The 20752-nt window shown below is 39.5% G+C and overlaps 1 protein-coding gene across 5 annotated transcripts in view; it reads right to left on the reverse strand.

The window, feature by feature from the left end:
- robo3 (roundabout, axon guidance receptor, homolog 3 (Drosophila)) overlaps window positions 1–20752 on the reverse strand; it is a 204523-nt gene that overhangs the window by 6934 nt on the left and 176837 nt on the right. The window contains exons 12-25 of one of the 5 annotated variants that reach the window (XM_061963271.2): window positions 19504–19670; window positions 19291–19397; window positions 18976–19192; window positions 16181–16305; window positions 12993–13176; window positions 7759–8004; window positions 7612–7651; window positions 7284–7423; window positions 6896–7177; window positions 5158–5305; window positions 4706–4918; window positions 2069–2262; window positions 1834–1926; window positions 590–757 (exon numbers count right to left, since the gene is read on the reverse strand). In XM_061963271.2, the coding sequence (XP_061819255.1) occupies window positions 590–757; window positions 1834–1926; window positions 2069–2262; window positions 4706–4918; window positions 5158–5305; window positions 6896–7177; window positions 7284–7423; window positions 7612–7651; window positions 7759–8004; window positions 12993–13176; window positions 16181–16305; window positions 18976–19192; window positions 19291–19397; window positions 19504–19670 (2324 nt within the window). Of the gene's footprint in view, window positions 1–589; window positions 758–1833; window positions 1927–2068; window positions 2263–4705; window positions 4919–5157; window positions 5306–6895; window positions 7178–7283; window positions 7424–7611; window positions 7652–7758; window positions 8005–12992; window positions 13177–16180; window positions 16306–18975; window positions 19193–19290; window positions 19413–19503; window positions 19671–20752 lie in introns of all 5 variants that reach the window. The other 4 variants (XM_061963268.2, XM_061963267.2, XM_061963270.2 and 1 more) reach the window with 4 other exon arrangements.

Consider the following 20752-nt stretch of genomic DNA (forward strand, 5'->3'; position numbering starts at 1 on the left):
TGTATGTTTCACATGTTGCTTTATGAACCTGAAATGTATAAATTAAAATGTTCCTCATAATATTGCAACTTATTTCTCTTAATATACTAACTTTACTCATAAAATTACTGCTCTTTCTTCCACTTGTGCTATTTCTTTAATTTTCTTGTTTGATTTTACTTTTAGAATATGCAAACGGACTGTATTTAACGAAGGATTTTCATAGTCGAATCAGACTCCTCCCAAGTGAATCGTCGACTATTCTCAGACACTCATAATGGGAACCATTAAAAAACTAAATGTGTTGCAAACGGCCCTCATTCCGCAAATGTCTTACACATAGCAGCCATTGAATGTATGCTGATTGTCTATGCACACCATAAGAAAACATTTTAGTCATCCATAAATATCCTTATATAGACAATATATTTTGCTGCATGAACAATGTTACAAGCCTTCTGAAGGACTGATATGGTGTCAGTGCTAAGTTGTGTCATTTTATAGGACTTTGCCTCCCTTCCCAACACACACTAAACGTCCACAATACATCAGGCTATGCACAAGGAAATCACTAAAAACACGGTGATGCAGCAAAATACGACGGTCTTACTCTCAGCATGTCTTTGTCCAGAGCCTTTGCGCTGGTGGCTGACGCTGCTGTATTCGCTCCTCTCCAGGGAAGACAAGGAGCCATTTGTCATTTTACAGGCCTCCATGCATCTCCGTGAGCCCTGCAACCTGTCCTCCTCTGGGGGCGGCTCTGGTGGTGGAGGCAGGTCTGTAAACAGAATCATGTGTAGTTGTTCAGAGTTCACAATGTGCAGCAATTATGATAACGAATTCCATGCGTCTGTTGTTCTTGGAACAAAACATTAGGGGACCCAAGAGTCAAATTAAAGTCTTAATGATCTCCAGAAAATAAGAATACTTTGAAAACAACCGAAAATTATGGCATTTGTCAAGTTCAATTTAATTATGACAGAATTACACAGAAAATGCCTACACATAATAGTAGGAAGTAGGAAGATGCGGGGTGGTATAGCTCGGTTGGTAGAGCGGCCGAGCCAGCAACTTGAGGGTTCCAGGTTCGATCACCGCTTCCGCCATCCTAGTCACTGCCGTTGTGTCCTTGGGCAAGACACTTTACCCACCTGCTCCCAGTGCCACCCACACTGGTTTAAATGTAACTTAGATATTGGGTTTCACTATGTAAAGTGCTTTGAGTCACTTGAGAAAAAGCGCTATATAAATGTAATTCACTTCACTCTTAAAATGTTATTTAAAAAAATGTAATTATCTTTTAAATTGTTTATTTCCACAGCGATTGTTTCATAAACATAAAACTTAGGCCTCAGTGTTGACCCCTGATGTACACCCCAGACAACGTAAGCGTGATAAATTCTCTCATTTTTACGGCTTTCTGGATATCAAAAAGCTTTTTCACCCAGTTTCATAAGCAATCCTCCAATGTTATATAGTTCTAATTTATTGATCAATATTTTGATACACTTTAAATTACTGCAGTTTTTAAATTGTTGATTGTTTCCAGTCTTATAAAATTGGCACAACTTAATCTTATTTTTATTTTGTCTGGAAAATTACCAGATTGAGATGATCAATTAGTTGCTGGACTATGTTGAAAACTCTTTAATAAGGTTTTCAATCATTTCAATTTCAATTGCATCACAGCCAGTATCAGATTGGGACACGAAATCAGATTGGATCGGAGGCCAAGAAGTCGGATTGGGAATAGATGCCAAAAATGTTGATCGGGACATCCCTAATTACAATAAATAAATATGTTTCAACGGTTGTTCAATGGCCCACCAACAAAATATCTATGAAAACACTCACCTCCTTGTATTTCTCTCCTGTATGCCTTTTTTTTCACTCGCACTTTTTGGTTAGAAGGAGACCATGTATCTGCTGGGGATGGCTGGCTGTGCACTGAGTTATAAAAAAGTGGGGGAACAAAAATAAAACCACCATTAGAAAATGTATACTTCTGAATTACATATTGAAATGAAAAAAAAAGTGATATTGTGTTTGCTTGAATGCTTTATTTGCTCATCTCCAGCCATAAATTTACCGGGTGTAGTTGAGATGACGTCGTCTTCATTTGGAGACACCCCCTGGCTATGTTGGCAGTGCTGGGCAGGACTTCGGCATTGCGGCGAGCAAACATCTGATGAGCCGAGATGTTGTTGGCTGGAAGAGTTGGATTGCGTGAGTGGTGGACTTGGTGCCCGGGGAACTGGCACTGGACCACATGGTAACCTTCTGCTGTAAGGAGAGAAGGCAACACAGGAACAGAATCTTAGACTATTTTATTGCTAGGTTTTTGGTGGAATGTACAGTGAAACAGCTTGCGTAGAACTACCATCTTCAGAGGTAATAAACATTAGGTTGGCAGTTGATGGTAGGCGCTTTTAACATGGCATGGAACATGGCGGAAGAACGATTCCGAACTTGAACAAGGGGTTGTTGGAACTTCTGCATACTACATACAATATATATATATATATATGCATATATATGTGAGCATGCACTGCATATATTTTCACGGTGCTAACTATTTGATCTGTATTGTATGTATTAATTGTATTGCTATTATTGTTGGCATTTTATAGCTTGGCCAGGGACTATATTTTAACTACTTTTACTGCTATACTTTTATAGTTTAAAATTAGCTCCATGTCTAACACTGACACATTTACAAAAATGTTCATGAATACGTGTTGTCCTTGTTTTAAATAAATACATAAAATAACAAATTGAGGAGGAATGCTTACTTGTGATAAAGTCAATAACATGATCATTCCTATAAAATGGTCTGTGCATGAACTACATTTGATACTTTTTTTTTTTTTAAATATCAAAAGCAGATACAATCAGATACATCACGTCAACACACACCACAAGCCTTTGCGATGCTTTGTTTTGAACAGACCTTAAACAGAATTTTAATGGGAGAGCGCCTCCTCAATTCCTTGAATTGAATTGGATGTAATGTATTTTTGTGCTTAAGCAAATTCATGGGAGAGAGATGCTAATATATTCTTATCATAGGCCAGGAATCAGTTTGCGGCAAAATGTTGTACTAAGCACCTGTCATTCATTAGTTGACATGTTACATGTGGTTATTCACAGAAAATGGGGCCTTAAAGGCCTACTGAAATGCGATTTTCTTATTTAAACGGGGATAGCAGGTCCATTCTATGTGTCATACTTGATCATTTTGCGATATTGCCATATTTTTGCTGAAAGGATTTAGTAGAGAACATCGACGATAAAGTTTGCAACTTTTGGTCGCTGATAAAAAAGCCTTGCCTGTATCGGAAGTAGCAGACGATATGCGCGTGACGTCACAGGTTGTGGAGCTCCTCACATCCGCACATTGTTTACAATCATGGCCACCAGCAGCGAGAGCGATTCGGACCGAGAAAGCGACGATTTTCCCATTAATTTGAGCGAGGATGAAAGATTCGTGGATGAAGAAAGTGAGAGTGAAGGACTAGAGGGCAGTGGGAGCGATTCAGATAGGGAAGATGCTGTGAGAGGCGGGTGGGACCTGATATTCAGCTGGGAATGACTAAAACAGTAAATAAACACAAGACATATATATACTCTATTAGCCACAACACAACCAGGCTTATATTTAATATGCCACAAATTAATACCGCATAACAAACACCTCCCCCCTCCCGTCCATTTAACCCGCCAATACAACTCAAACACCTACACAACACACTCAATCCCACAGCCCAAAGTACCGTTCACCTCCCCAAAGTTCATACAGCACATATATTTCCCCAAAGTTACGTATGTGACATGCACATAGCGGCACGCACGTATGGGCAAGCGATCAAAAGTTTGGAAGCCGCAGCTGCATGCGTACTCACGGTACCGTGTCTGCGTATCCAACTCAAAGTCCTCCTGGTAAGAGTCTCTGTTGTCCCAGTTCTCCATAGGCCAATGGTAAAGCTTGACTGTCATCTTTCGGGAATGTAAACAATGAAACACCGGCTGTGTTATCCGGCACACCAGTCAGGGGGTGCATTCTACGGCGGGGGTGCGTTATCCGGCAAAACACCTGCCGCAATACACCGCTTCCCACCTACAGCTTACTTCTTTACTGTCTCAATTGTTCATTGAACAAATTGCAAAAGATTCACCAACACAGATGTCCAGAATACTGTGGAATGTTGCGATGAAAACAGAGAACTTAATAGCTGGCCACCATGCTGTCCCAAAATGTCCTCTACAATCCGTGACGTCACGCACAGGCAACATCATACCGAGACGTTTTCAGCAGGATATTTCGCGCAAAATTTAAAATTGCACTTTAGTAAGCTACCCCGGCCGTATTGGCATGTGTTGCAATGTTAAGATTTCATCATGGATCTATAAACTATCAGACTGCGTGGTCGGTAGTAGTGGGTTTCAGTAGGCCTTTAAGTATAATGTGTGATCTGTGTATAGGGAGGGGCATCCCTAAGTAGGAGTCACCTGGTCTGTAACAGTTCTAAGTCAGCCGTTTTGTAGCCGAGAATATTCATGTGTAGGGGCAGTGCGCCTCCAGAGTGGTCTCCTCACACTTCTGAGCTATCGACACTGACCCCTCCCACCATGCGTACTGCCGGCGGGTCACCACTGATTTACTAATAAAGCCATCATTGTCATGCAATCCAAACACATTCATGCAAGAGCGAGGCAGTCCATGTACCGTGACAAATGCTGGCTATCCTGTTGGTTAAGGCGGGGCAGGTCCTGGGTAGCCCGTGTCTCCTCGTGGGGAGATGGGGTGAGCGTCGCGGTCGACTGGTGACCGTAGGAGGCTGCTGGAGAGGAGGCGTCATTTCTCTGGCAGGGGCCTTCTTCGCAGCCCTCCACCAAGTAGGTCCTCTCCGGCAGAGGAGGACACCACTCCTCATTTGAGCTACAAGCACAAAGAACCGAATATTGTTGGAAATATATTTTTCGTCCAGTTTTCTCCAATATGGATTACCGTATTTTTCGGACTATAGGTCGCAGTTTTTTTTCATAGTTTGGCCGGGCTCCAGTGCGACTTATATATGTTTTTTTCCTTCTTTATTATGCATTTTCGGCAGGTGCGACTTATACTCCGAAAAATACGGTAGAAGCTTTAGCACCATTTACGTAATATGTTCTACTCACCCTATGTCCATGTTCTCGTGCTCGAGGGGTTCTTCATCTTGGTCACACTGTTCCAGCTCTCCAACCGGGGAAGGTGGGGGCAAGGTCTCCATCCATGTCAGAGATGGGGTCTTAACAGCCTTACCCATTGCCTTCTGCTTTGGCTTACCTAGAAACCAGGCAAGGATAGGATAAACATATTATAAACAAACAGTACATGTAATAAACTATACAAAACTAAAAGATAATTAGACTCAAAAGAAAAACAAAAGATACAACATCCATCCATCCATTTTCTACCGCTTGTCTGTCTCAGGGTCGCGGAGTGCTGAAGCCTATTCCAGCTGCACTCGGGTGGGCACTCTTGAAAAGTCGCCAACTCATATGCGGATAGACAGACAACATTCACACTCACATTTACACACTAGTTCCAATTTAGTGTTGCCAATCAACATAACCCCAAGTGCGCACCCGGAGAGAACCCACGCAGTCACGGGGAGAACATGCAAACTCCACATAGAAAGATCCCGAGCCTGGGGATCGAACCCAGGACCTTCATATTGTGAGGAACAAGCACTAACCCTTGTTCCACCGTGCTGCCCAACATACAAACACAATAAAGAACAGTTCGTAAAGAAGAATAGAGGATCAAAACTAAGACATTATACAGTCATTATTATACAGTAGTAAGTTATTATTATATAGTAGATAAGAAATATCCTCTAAAACTATTCGGAACCACTTTACAATAAGGAAATCCTTATGAAAGAGTTTATAATTGCTATATTTGTATTAAATATCAGACAGTGTTGGCTCACGATACTACTAACACACATCCTGTCCTCCATAAAGTAATATGTAAGAATAGGGTGTCCGAAGTGCGATCCACATCTTGAGCACAGAATATTCTATAACTACAATATACTTCAAGCAAAACATAATGGAAGTGTTAACAAAGAAATGTATTAATGGGATGGTATGGTTAATTTCGAACACACATTAAACAAATTACATTAAAAGAACATCACATTTACACTTGCGCTGTATAAACTCAAGTTTTTTTGTTGTTGTATTTTAGTAAAGTCATTTACAAAAGCTACATATGGTAGACTTATAGGCTACTAGATGGTAGCAACACACAACAGCTAAACACACAATTGCAAACAAGCCAGACATATGTAAGAAGTGTCCTTAAATGAACAATACTCCTGTCTAATATAAACAAAAATCAGATAATTACAGTTGTATATTATTTACAAATACAAAGTCTCCAAGGCAGAAAAAGCGTATTAGAAAGTATCCAGTAACAAATGTGTCCACATCATTTCATTTACTGCGTCATGAGCTAAACGTAATGAATTATTGTGGCCACTGAATATCGCCAAAAACAATTACCACTCCACAAGACAGCATAAGTCCATTTTAGACGGTTCATAATAAATAGCTCAGTGTTTTTATTACCTACCATTGTTCTTTGGGCAATTTCATTTGATCAACATTTCACACTACAAAATAATACAAGTATGCATGATTCCTGCTGATGTCAAATTAATATTTGTTTTGGCCAATACTCAGTGTTGTATCGGAAATGAAAAAGTTGTATCGAGACACCCCTTGTATAATTAAAAGATTTTTAATAAATGTAACCTTATTGCAAACTGCTACCAAACTCTTTTATACCCCTTAAATTTGCCAAGAAATGAAATTTGGGGTGTGTGTTTTGTCTTTGTCCAAGTTCAGAGCTTTCCCCCATCCTCACCATTGCAGCGGTCTGGCTGAGCGTACTGAGCTCCAGGGGTTCCATGTTGGGTGATCCAGTGTCCGTCATCTTGCTGCTCGCCACTGTGCGCTTCGCCCTGCGTTTGGTGGGAGAACGGCATGACGGAGGTGGAAGCATAGGGAGTGGTGGAGGAGTGCTGGGCGCAGGTGAAGCCGTGCAGGTCCTCGTTGGTGGCATCGATGGTGCTGTAAATTGGTCCTTCGGTGGAGCCGCCCATGCTGTACTTCTCTGTTTGATTCAGATAGTTGGAGATGCCTGCTTCTACACAGCGTGCAACGCAGAGGGAGCTTTCTTAATACTTAAAAAAAAGCTACAAAATCACAAGTCTTGCACTCTACTGCTGTACTGAAAGATCGCAGCTTTGTACCGTTGTAATATCTTTCAGCTGTGTCATGACTGGTGGTGCAGCAGTTGACAGCCTCTTTACCGCCGTGGACCAGATTGGTGGTGGGCCAAGAGTCTGCCAGCCACGGGTAGTTGCCCATGTTGCCTCCCAGCACGCCCGGCCTACAGAGACATCACACACATTCTGGCGTTCAGTGGCAACACAGTGCGCATCAGAACGATATCCACCACCGTCCAGATGGGAGTACAGTTTGCAGCGAAAAAAACAAAAAACAAAGACAGCACGGTGGCGAGTAGCAGTCCACTGAAGTGATGCAATATTACTTAAGAGTAAATATAGGACGTATTACCTTCCATTGAGTCCAGATGCTTCTCCACATGGAAAGCCAACTGGAGAAGATGTAAGAAATATGTAATTTAAAGCACTAAATATCACACTTTTCCCAAGAGTCGAGTAACACTGTACACGGATGATATTGAATCTAGTGTGACGTAACTACTCTTGCCTGCTGGCGTGTAAGCGAAGGAGGCGGCGTAGTGGCTCAGCTCCTTTCTCTTTTTGCGTCGGCAGTAGATCCAGACGCTGAAGCCCATGAGGATGACCCAGCAGGCTCCGCCGATGCCTGCTATGAACGCCGGCTGCTTGACCACATCCGTGATCTGCTCGGCCAGACTCACGTTGCCCTCCTCGCCGTCGCCAGCATCCGTGCTGCCTGGCACAGTGGGCTGTTCAGCTGCCGTCTCTGGACGCAGTAGTCAGTTGGAAACAAAACAAATTTAGACAACAGACACAAAGTGATGCTGATATCATACAGTATATAGATGGAGCTTGGATTCTACATTTGACGATTATTTTCATGTCATGATAGTCAGTTAAACACTTATAGGGCCTGATCTACTAAATATTTGTGTGTATAAAAACATGCTGTCACGACGGGGTCGCATCTTTATGCGGGGTCGTTCTCCGGGGATGCAGAACGGACAACTCCGGACAAAGCGTGAAGGTAGTAGTATGATTTATTTAACATAAATCACAGCTTAAACCAAAAACAAAAAACAAGCAAAAGGAACGTGTGCCGTTCGCATGAAAAGCTAAAGAAACCCAACTTAGCACTGGAATCATAAACTAAGAAATTTACTACCTGTGGCATGAACAAACGAGACTTACGTGGACCAGGCATGAAGTGAACAATGATGCCAGGCCGACTGACTGGCAAAGGCAGGCTTAAATAATGCCTCTGATTAGTGCTCGGGTAGCAGGTGAGCGGCCGAACACTAATCAGAGACAGGTGAACATAATTAGCAACCATGGCAACCAAAACAAACTCAGGGAGGTGCACACACAGGAACTAAAAGGAGTCCAAAACTAACAGAACATAACTACACAAAACATGATCTAGACCACAGATCATGACACATGCAGAAATTTGATAACACACGCAAAGCTGATATAGTAAGCTGCGTCTCTGAAATGAGCAAAAAAGAGAGCCAAATCCATTTAGCGTGTCTGTCTTGATGAATATGAAGAACATCTGATGATTATTAGAACGCCCACAATAGGAGGAGATGCAAATATAATCATTTAGCGCTCGCGATGTGAGTCATCAAGACTGAAACTGTTCTGCGGCCGCTGTTTTGCGTCTACATTAAGCACGTCTAAAATGTCTGGCACAGTTACGCACAAATGTCTGTTTGAAAGGAGGCAATTGAGAGAGAGAATATTCTGTCTGTTAGCATGTCAACATATTTGAACTGTTGGAAATAAAAAATATTCGTCAAGTCAGTAATGACATTTTATAATTTTTAATAGCTGACCGGTGACCTAAAGGGGGCCTAATTTGCAAACTAAACTTTTTTTACCTATTGTTTTTGTGTATTTTGGATCTGTGTACGTCCTGAACATTTGAAACCAAACCGTGGAGGCGTGGCAGAGATATTTATAAAACAATTTTGCCTTCCTTCATACTTCCTCCAAACGAGTCGTTGGGAATTTGCCCAATGTGTGTCGTTGTTCCCAAGTGTGACATCAGCAGATATCTCCATGGTAGAAATGTACCCGAAAAGTTTAGCGTGAATCCGACATTGTAGTTAATAAGTTATTTCTTTCTCTCCATCCTCTTGTTGTGGGGCACACTGGTTCGTACATGCACATGCATCCTGCGCTGTTGCCATTTCTAATACAAAATAATGTATAGTTCTAACTTATATGTGTCAGTAGACTCCACATGGAAGCACTAAACACTATAACATGGCTGACGGGGAAAAGACACAGTTGAATTGGGGGCACGTAAAAAAGGCCGCCCATAAAACGGCGCATTCTGAAGAGATGGTCAGAAAGCGGCTTGAAGATGGTCTGTAAAACATAATCTATGCAACATTTTGACCAAAGAACCGCCATTACATGTTATGTAAACCATAAGGAATTGTTTTAAATGTAGAAAAAAATCATAATATAACACCCTTGAGGAGCTGATTAAAACAAATACAGTTGATTCGTTCTGGTGTGTGCTGGCATTTAATTTTAATGCCAGCATTTATGCTATATGTTCTTTGTTATAGGAGATATGTTTATTTTAATAAGTCTCCTATAAAAAAAACAATCACTATCACTGCAGCGCCTCCAAGTGCGCACTTAATCTGTTGTCTAGATTGTGCTAGCTATAGTCTAGAAAATATGGTACATATTACATTTGTGTACTACATGTCAAAAACAAGACAAACACCACTGGTTGGAACATATGATGCTATAAATGCGCAGGGAAATGCATGTCTCTATTTTGACAGCCGGTATACATGCAAAAGCCTCATTTAAGTAAGGCACTCTGCACCACTTTTGCACTCAATTGTACACATAGTCTTAGTACATCACCCGCAACACACCCAGTAATAGTACACAAAGGCCTGATTTACTAAAGGTTTGCGTATATTAAAACATGTGCACACTTGATAGCACATGCAAAGCTGATATACTTGATCTACTAAGCTTGTGCGCAGAGGATTGCATCTCTTAAATTAGCAAAATAAATGAGCGCAATCCATTTAGCTGTCTGTCTTCATGAATATGCTAAATATATGCTGATCATTAAAATGCCCAAAATATTATAATACAGAAAATGCTAATACAATTATTTAGCACACACAGTGTGATTTATCAAGATTAAAACTGTTCTGCGTCTATATTTAGTACGTCTAGAAAGGATATGCAAACTGGCAGTGGAGCAGAAATGACTGTTACAAAGGAGGCATTGTGCTGCAGCTCTGTCCTATAAACATACTGTATGTAATTATACATATTGTCTTTTCAGCAACATCATTTTATAGCTGCTAGATGATTTTAGGGGCTTCTTAAAACTAATAAAATCCATTAGTTTTGATGTCTGCCGGTGTTTTTTTTTAATGATGTTTGTTTTTTCATATACAAATAAAAAAAAATCTTGCAAAATGCATTTTCTTGCCGCTGAAACATTCCAGCTCACGCTCGCAGTTAGTGCCAGCATCTCCCCAGGTGCATCTTCAGTAAACTAACAAAGTGGGTTCCGTTGTAGATGCAATGCAGGACTGCTTCTAAAATGCCCAGAAAATGTGGTATATGTGTGCTGCATTTTTCAAAATGTAACTAAATGCAACAGGTAGGAGCATGATAACATGAAAGTGCAGTAAATGGGTGTCTCCATGGTGAAATATGCATAGTAAATGGAAAACTACATTCACACAAGGCAATCTGCATCAGTTGTTATCAAACTCACACGCCCACTTGTAATAACACACAATTGTATAGTTTGCAAACACTGATTAGCGCCTTATTTGAATCTTAGTCGATCAGGCCCTATTTGAGGTAAAAAAATAAAGCGTTGAATAAAGGTTATAAATTAAATTGTATTTGATTCAGTGAAATATTTTATTAGTATTTTATTAGCTACAAACCAGCAACATTTATAAACATGCCCGCTAAAATCCAACCACTTTTTTTCTTTTAATTTCTGACCGGCACACCGTTACCGGAAACCATTTCTACTTCTCTTGTTGTGAAATGACACATTTATGAGTCACCTTCTATGGTGAAGTTGAGGCGTGGCGAGTGGCGAGGAGGGGAGGACGTGAGGTGGGATAACATGCGCAAACTATTCCAAATAGTATGAAGGAGTGCGTACAGCAGGTTCTGTAAGTCTGACTATTTTTGTATGTACGCAAATTTGGGATTTGTGGCGTACAAAGACTTTTAGTCAGAATTCCACTTAAAGACTTTAATCTCACAGAAAATCTTGAGAGGGAACTGAAACTTTGAGTTGCCAAGCGACAGCCGCAAATCCTTTAGTATTTGGACGGTAACTATAAAGCAGAGTGGACTTAATGTATGCGATAAATAGTGTACAACTACACAAAACATCTGATCTTTGTGTTTTGAGTCATGTTTTCAAGATGAAATAGTTTTTTCTTCAATTACACACTTATTAATGTATTTGTTTTTCTGGATATTTTTTGTTAATTGTTGTCAAACTTGTAAAATCAGCAGAAGGTCAGATTATTATAAATATTGTATTTGTAAATAAAGACAAATATATTTTTCTCCAAAGAAAATACAAAATAATTTCATGTTTTAAAGGTGACAGCAGTAAATGGAACATAGAAATTTTTTATAAAGTAAATAATCCAAACCGTTGAATATACCTGGCAAATCTAAGAAAATATAATCGTTAATTTATATGAATAATTTAACATATTTAAATACATGTTATTGTGTGCATACACAACACAAAAGTCTAAACAGCACCATTAACCCCGACACATCATGATCAGTTAGAGCGACTTTGCCCTTGTTGTCTCAGCACAATTATGTCATCAAACAGTGAAGTGACAGCTTTGTGTTACTTTAATGCAGCACTAAGTACATTTTCAACCTTCAATAAAATATTTTCATAACTTTCGGGATGATACATGCACTTACAACGAGTCGAATGACACCTCTGTCATGGCCTGAGAGGGTCTGTATCCCGTTTACTGGCACTTAATGACTTTGACACAAAAAACTACAAATGTGCTGACTTGCTTTACGGGATTTGTCACTCCCATTTTGCCATGCGATGTGAACGCCTACGTGCAACTACAACCAAAGAAACAAAAAGTTTTGTCTGAGGAGACAAAAAAAGAAAAACAGAGCTTACCCGAATAAAAGAACAGTCAGGATCAACATTGCCCGAGCTTTCACTCACTGGCCTGAGCTCAAAGACGAGGAATTTCAGACCAATGCTGCATTGGCTGTGTTCTTGCTGGACTAGTTAGTGACTTTCAATGCTCAAATCAAAGTAATAATACCAAATGTTTAGCTATCGGAAATTTGCGTGGTTGCAATAAATAGTTCCACACTACTTCCTTTGCAAAAACTCTCCCGTCTGTCTTTCTTTGCTTCGGACCTGCATCCGCTCTGATACATTCTTGGTAGTGACGTCATGTTTGTAGCGCAATCCAAGATAATTTCTTCAAAGTATCTGCTATGTAACATCAGCATAGCCGTTAGAGACGTAATGTTTGTGCCAATATTACAGTGGACATGATGTCAGTTTGACGCTATATGTGCTAGTCCTGATGGGAAATGTGGTCTTCTGGCAAAACACTACTACTTAGGTCTACTGGCACCGCCAAAATCAACCAAAACAGAAAGTGGGGCTTTAGAGCTAATCATAAACAATGCCTGTCTCATTGAATGTGACTACTTTCTACATGCTGGACTCACCGATGAAGATGGGCACAGGCGTGCTGCGTGTGCCAACACCAGCACCAGTAACAGCCGCAACCTCGACCTGGTACTGTACTCTGGGCATCAGGCCATTTAGAACAGTGGACAAAGTGTTCCCATCCACTGTCTTGTTGATGTAGTAGCGTGTCTGGTTGTTGTTGCCACTGCTCACACACCAAACCTGTTCGAACATACAAAGACAGGAGGAATATTTCAAATGCCACAATATATTTTCAGAGTTTATGGTAAGAGACACATCCATCTATTCGTGAGGGGTAACAGAATTATTAGAAGTCGACAGCAAACGGAAATGAATTGGCTACAATATCTTTGAAAAGGGATCGCACAGAATACAGGTAAAACTCAAATAATTTGAATATCTTGTAAAAGTCCATTCATTCATTTCAGAAATTAAACTTTAAAAGTGTAACTAACATGTGATATAAAGTCATTACATACAAGGTGGAATATGTTAAGCTTTTATTTGTTATAATTGTGATGATCATGGTTTGCAGTTTTTAAAAACCCAAAATGTTCTTACATTTTCAATTTGAGGTTTTCATAAACTGTAAGCCCTAATCATCAAAATGATATCAAAAGAAGTCTTGAAATATCTCGAGTTGCAAGTTATGAGCTTATGTCATATATTAGTTTCACCTTGTAAATGTATTTGCTCCTTTGTACGATAGTCTAATTTGAGTTTTCCCAGTATCTTCTCAAAAGACAATACTTTACTTTTGAAAGTAAACAGTAAGCAGTGTACAGCTTTAATAGCAATAGGGATGCGCCGATCGATCGGCCAATTTTCGTAAAAAAGTATGTGATTGGCCAATGTCCATCACAAAAGCTGATCCATGCTGGCTAACACTGTATTTATTACCGCCTAACAGAGGAGGCGGCAGCTAACTGTTTACGTTTATACAGAGTGTGGAGACGCTTCCCTAAATTAATAATCCTTCATTGTGGCAAATAAACTGATTACTCCTTTACCATTATCACTGGAGGTTAACACTGAATAAGAACAAGACAAGAAGGTATACGAAGCTAGTTTGAAACAACACAAGAAATAGGTGCTTAGTAAACTTTAAGAAGTCGAGATGGAAGTGCGATACGGCATAAAGTAAGTAGCTATTAACAGGAAATTAACAAATAGATTAATAAGAGTCTAGAGAAAGGATAATATAATGGTGCTTTGTTGGTGGGTAGTGGTCACTGAAGCATACATCCATCCATTCATTTTCTACCGCTTGACCCTTTCGGGTTTGCAGGGGGTGCTGGAGCCTATCCAGTACATGTAAAAGGAGGGCAGATCAATCCATATATTGCTAATGTTAATACCAGGGATAGTATCAGTATAAATACTAGAGTGAGTAGATCAGTTCTTCTCAAATAGTGGGAGGCGTGTGGTTTAAGTGTTTTATATAGTGTGCTCTTAAATAACTGTTGCTTAACAATTTGAAGTTATTATCATTCATTGATTTAATTTAATTTATTTTTTCAGTATCAAATGGTTTAAGTTGATTAACCAATGTTAATAGTTTATTTTTATTTTGTTTATTTCAGGCAAATTTTATTTTCACAAAATAATTTTTATGTCGTTTATGTTAAAGTTTTCAAACTCAGGGAATATTCCCAAGGACACAGAAGAAATTTGAGTGCAAAAAAATAAACATTTAAATGACTAGTACATAGATAGTTTTGGATTTTGTTATGTTATTGTCTACTATTGACTTTGTTTTGATCAAACACTTGTATTTAATAAAACAGAATAAGGCACTACAGTAGTTTAGTGTGTTGATATTGACACACTATCAATATCACTGTCAATAAATACAATCTAAAAATTACAGTTCAAACATTTGATCAGTATCGGTTGATCTCACTAATGGATGATTTTATCGGAATCACAATATAAAACCCTGATCGGAACACTCCTAAATATCAGTATAGTTTTGCTATTCATTGGATAATATAACAGTGCTTTGTTGGTGTGTAAGTCCCTGAGGCATACAGAGGCTATGTCGACACTGCCTCCTCCCCCTTTTTTCCTATGCACGCCAAGAAGATTAACTGATAAGGTAAAGTGGATTTATTTTTTATTCCCAATCATTGTAGCGACCTTACTATTAAAGTTAAGGAGTTTTGTGATTTCAAACTGTGAGTGCACTACAGGGCTAGTGACTAGTGTGCGTGCATGGCGGCTGAAAATGAGGACAGTTCAGCTAGTTGTTGTTTTGACTTTGTTATTAAATAGAACGCGGCTCCATCACTCCCTTGTTATGTTTGTTTGATATACAGTGCTGTATAGTGCTTTGTATTGTGTTTACATTTTACAAACCTTTACTAAAAAATGGGCTTTTGTCTAGGCTGGAACCCATTATTCATGTTTACATTGTTTCTTATGGAGAAGTTTGCAACAATATATAAACTTTTCTATTTACCAAACCTGTACAAGAATACAGTTGAGTTCTTAAATTTAGTTTACACTATAAAACCAAGGTTTGTTTTGTTCTAGGAGACTTTGAGAAGATAGGACAAAATAGTTGCTATTTTGTGAGATTCTTTGTGTCCATGGTAGTACATTATTTACTTCAGTATGTTTGGGTCCCAGAGAAAGTATCACTGATTAACACTGGAATTTTCTCTAATTGCTCCTCACAACATACTCCCACATGCATTATACTGCATGAATTGTAAAGATACACACAGAAACATACTGCACCTCTATTATATTTGTCATAACTATGCTCTGAAGTCATCCACTTTTAGCTGAAGATGTTTATTGACGATATTTACCAGAATGTGTTCATTCCTTATCACCTGACAGTTTAATGGCCTGACAGTTTCATCTTTTGTGGTAATGTTGCTTGTTGCTAATGCTTGCTTGTAACATGTTGCTGTTTTATTTCTGATTACGTCATCTAAGTCTGCATTGCTGTGTAATTTTTGCGCAATATCCTTTAATGTCTCATCTTGACCTTTACACTTTCTCCTACTGTAACAGATGATTCTTGTCGCTCGGTGTTTGCCCTACAACAAACATGTTTACTGTCCTAGATCTATTGTATTCATGGTAAGAGAGTCTTTTTCATGACACAAGACGACATATTTTGTCATGTTTTCACTGTTAATTGTTTTAGTGTAGCTAGATACCATTGTATTTCGCATGAAAGGTGTGTATTCACCTTATACTCCTGGATGATTCCGTTCTGCATGCCGCTGGGTGGTGGCTCCCATGAGACGCTGATGCTAGAGATGTTGCTCTGCTTCACTGTTGCCACTGTTACACCTCTCGGCGGGGCACTCGGCACTGAAAGGCAAGAGACATCATTAGCATAAACATTACAATGAAATATGAACTGTATTGCTCAAGAAAACGAAAGTGTATATAAGGAGTAAAAAAAGACACAAATGAATATTTTAAAACTGCCAGACCCCAGTGCTGTTGCTATGGTAACTACTTGTATTGATATCAACATGCTGTCCACCCACGGAACCGGACAAACTTTAACTAAATGCTAAACCAAAGCAATATTTTTAAAAAGATAACATTCTAACCACAAGGACTCAAAATGTCAAAAACAACACGTGTCCTGAATAATTTAATGTAAGTGTTTAAGATGTAAATTGTCGAGTTATTTTCAAATGAAGCTCTTAAGCTTAGCCTTAGGGTACACACTCAGGAAAATCAAGCGCTAGTGGTGAAAAAGACAACTCTATTATTTTTAATAAGAAGCTTGGATAGACAAAAATAAAAATGCATAACACTGCAGACTGCACATTCTAAGAGAGCTGGGGATACATTAAAAAACAAGGATTAGTTGAAATAAACACAAATTGAGGCAGCTATAACATTTACTTCCTAAACCTTGGGCCGTTTTGCGAAAAAAAAAAAAGACCATGGATGATCTTGGTATCAAAAGGGGAGACTTTGACGGTAGTGTACGGTTGAGATTTTTCAAGTTCTAGTTAGTTAAATGAATGAACATTATATGTTTGTCTATGAATGTTCTCATTCATCCAGGTCATTGTAATCTCAGGGCATTCAATCGATTGCAACTGGACTGTTTGGTTTGTCTTAGAATATGTTTCGCCTCTCATCTGAGTAGACTTAATCAGTTCAAACTTATAGACTTAGATTGTACAGATCTAGTTTTGGATTTAGATCTAGTCCAGCGGCTAGTGCCTATACCTTAGTAGGCTTCATCAGTTCATGCTTATAGACTTAGACTGGTCAGATCTAGTTTAGCAGCTGGTGCCAAAACCCAAAATATTTATACTCCAACACCAAACTAAACCAAACCGAACCAAACCAAACCAAAAATAGACTAGATCTGACCAATCTAAGTCTATGAGCATGAACTGATGAAGGCTACTTGTATTACCGTATTTTTCGGAGTATAAGTCGCACCGGAGTATAAGTCGCACCTGCTGAAAATGCATAATAAAAAAGGAAAAAAACATATATAAGTCACACTGGAGCCCGGCCAAACTATGAAAAAAACTGCGACTTATAGTCCGAAAAATACGGTATATGCTTCCATTTGAACAATTCAACATGTTCGAAAATAAGTAGGAGGAAGTACATCCTATTTCATCGTGCCCAGCATTTTTTTTTTACATATGTTATTTGAATTTTGATCATGTGAGTGGACACGGGGTCGCTAGCATACAAACACAGAGAATTTCAGCCTCATAACATAAACGTAAGGTGAGGTAGTAATAATAATAATAATAATAATGGATTAGATTTATATAGCGCTTTTCTCTACACTCAAAGTGCTTCACAGAGAAGTGAGAACCCATCATTCATTCACTCCACATTCACACCTGGTGGTGGTAAGCTACATTTGTAGCCGCAGCTGCCCTGGGGTAGACTGACGGAAGCGTGGCTGCCAGTTTGCGGCCCCTCCGACCACCAACCATCATTCATTCACCAGTGTGAGCGGCACTGGGGGCAAGGGTAAAATGTCCTGCCCAAGGACACAACGACAGTTATTTGGGTAGCAAGAGGCAGGGAGCAAACCTGCAACCCTCAAATTCCTGGCACGGCCGCTCTACCCACCACACCATGCCGCCCGTAAAAATGACCAGGATTAATCGCAAAATCTAATGTTATTCAGGCAACAAGTGATTTCTGTACATAACAATATTTTATTTAGTTTCAGCCTAGTTTCTGGAAGATTCCATTTAATTTGCTTGATTGTTTTATTGATGCTTTTATGTCTCAAGTTTTGGGGTGTTTTTTTTACATGCATGTTATTGTCTAGGTTAGTTTCTGTAAGTTTTATTCATTATTCTGCACAGTGCTTTGGTCCACTTGTTATTTTTACAGGGCTCCAAAAATAAAATTAGATTGGACTGGATAATTAAATCAATATCTTATTGTAAATAACTATACCTGTATTGCTGAATATTGTTGAATTTGGCATAATATGTTATTATTGAAGAATAGTTGATGGTTACTTCAGCTGCATCAAGTTTTTGTGTGTTGTGTCTTTTATTTCCTTGTAGTCAAGATGATGTCATCTTCAATAATTTATTGTCCAGTTTTTTGACATCCCGGAAAGAAGTACTTTGCTTTCATCTGGTTCTCCATTTAACTTGATGTAGATTTTACAGCTGGCGCCCAAGTGCCTGAGATTGTTTTTCCTGCTTCCTAAAGTCATGCGTTTTCTTGGACTCAGATGCTTTGTCAGACGCTCTTTTATGTTTTGGATAATGTAGATGTGGAAATGTAGATATCTATGCTTCGAAGTAAGTGTAAATGCTGCTTGTTCAGTGAGTTTTAGCAGCCAAGGAATGATACTATAACTGTTAATGGAGCAGTTACCATAGCAACACACACAACCTGACAGCCCCCAGAACAGGTGTCCTGCAGTTTTAAAAGGTTAACTCTAAAATGACAAAAAATTTCACATTCATGAGATGTTAGAAAGGGGAAAATGGCTTTTAAAGCCTACAGATTCTGTATGATTACCTTCTTCTAGGGTTCGGACCCGTATTGTACGGCTGTCCTTCCCCTGAAATTCGTCAAAATAAGGCCGGATCTTTATCTCGTACTCCGTTCCTTTGAGTAGGCTGGTCAAGACAATGCTGCGCTCAGAAGGAGAGTTAATATCTTGGAGAAGCCAAGTCCCCCCACTTGGGCAGTAGAAGAGGCGGTAGCCCTGCACAAACGGAGACTGACGATCGACCTAGAAGTGGAAATGAGACATGACGAAAGAGTATATTGTGACAAGAGGTTCAACATTACATTTAAGGAAAACAAAACAACAAAGTTAAAGAGACTCACAGTCCAGGAGACCCGGATGGAAGATGTGGTAATTTTGATAGGATCTTGTAGCTGGACTGCAACCTCGCCCAGCTCTCTCTGCACCTGCCTGTGGTCCACTCCCTGACCTGTCGGACTCACATCTGAGCAAATCACACATGCAACTCCGCTTACCGTGATGCTCACTTCAAAAGTTCTGCTTGTAAGTCATGTCGTGAGGCTCTTCTGACTGACCTTGTGTTCTGACAGGCTCCGAGATGGGGCTGGGGTCGCTCAGGCCGTAAGCGTTGACAGCTCGGACGATGAACAAGTAGATGGTGTTGGGAAGGAGGCCTGTGATTGTGTGTGTTTCTATTTTCACCATGTCGGCTACAGTTTGCCAAGTGCTGCCGGCTGATTGGCTGCAGAGGATGATGACAACAGACATTACATTTCTGATAGTTCACATGGTTTATTTTGGGGACAGTAAAATGCAAAACAAAACTGCTTTAGGATTTATTTAAAATAAACATAACCGAGCTTAACTCCAAGCCTGGTTGGACTGGATTTGTTTGCTGGTTTGATGTGTGACGCGAGGCATGGAAGTTGGTATGTGTGGCTTCAGAAGAGAGGGGAGTTTGTGCTGTAACAATTGGACAAAAACACAGTCCATTCTTGAAGTCATAACATCGCAAATAGGTACAGTGTGTTCGTGTGAATTTAATTATTTATCAATGCATGGGAGCATTGGGAGTGTCTCCACTCAATAGCTATTTTTGTCTCCCCCTTGGATGTAATGTCTGGTAAACAACAGCAGATGTGATTAAAGTCGACCGCTTTAGAAACGTTTGTGCATGCTAGATTGTTCTCCTTATGACATTATTGGCTTTCCTGATCAATACTGCAAATTAGGCTTGAAAAACACACAACTTTTATTGGTCATATGGCATTGCATCAGATGCATTATTCTGCAACCTTATTCCCTTCCTCTTGTCTTTTTAGGAATATATTGTCATCCTGCCATAGTCAGAGTCACAAAGGCTTTCCCCAATCATTTGTTTTGACACATTTCACCCCCCTAGGTACTGTGGGCGTTTGCAGTATAGTGCCAGATACACTAAGCCACAAGAGCAAAGAGGGAACATGACTCATGAATACTCATCTTGCGTCAATGCGGGTAACTTTTGAGAAGGTTTAAAAGCTCACAGACAAGTTTGTGACTAAGGTTGCGTAACGTTTAGACATGATCTAATAGTAATTTAAAATACTGTAGAAATCGACAAATATAGAAAAGAAAATTTACCACAAATTGTCATAACTATCACAGCAAAACTAGCGGCAATACAAAACACACGGAATATACAAAAAAAGTCAGATTTGACACTACGTTAAGTACTTATATTCCACACAATTTGAGCAAACAATGATATTTTGATACACAATTTTAGCAATGTTTGACTACCATTACAGCAGTGTTACCGAGTTAATCCCACAAAAAGTGGAA

This window comes from Nerophis lumbriciformis, linkage group LG09 (assembly GCF_033978685.3).
Source record: "Nerophis lumbriciformis linkage group LG09, RoL_Nlum_v2.1, whole genome shotgun sequence".
Taxonomy (NCBI): domain Eukaryota; kingdom Metazoa; phylum Chordata; class Actinopteri; order Syngnathiformes; family Syngnathidae; genus Nerophis; species Nerophis lumbriciformis.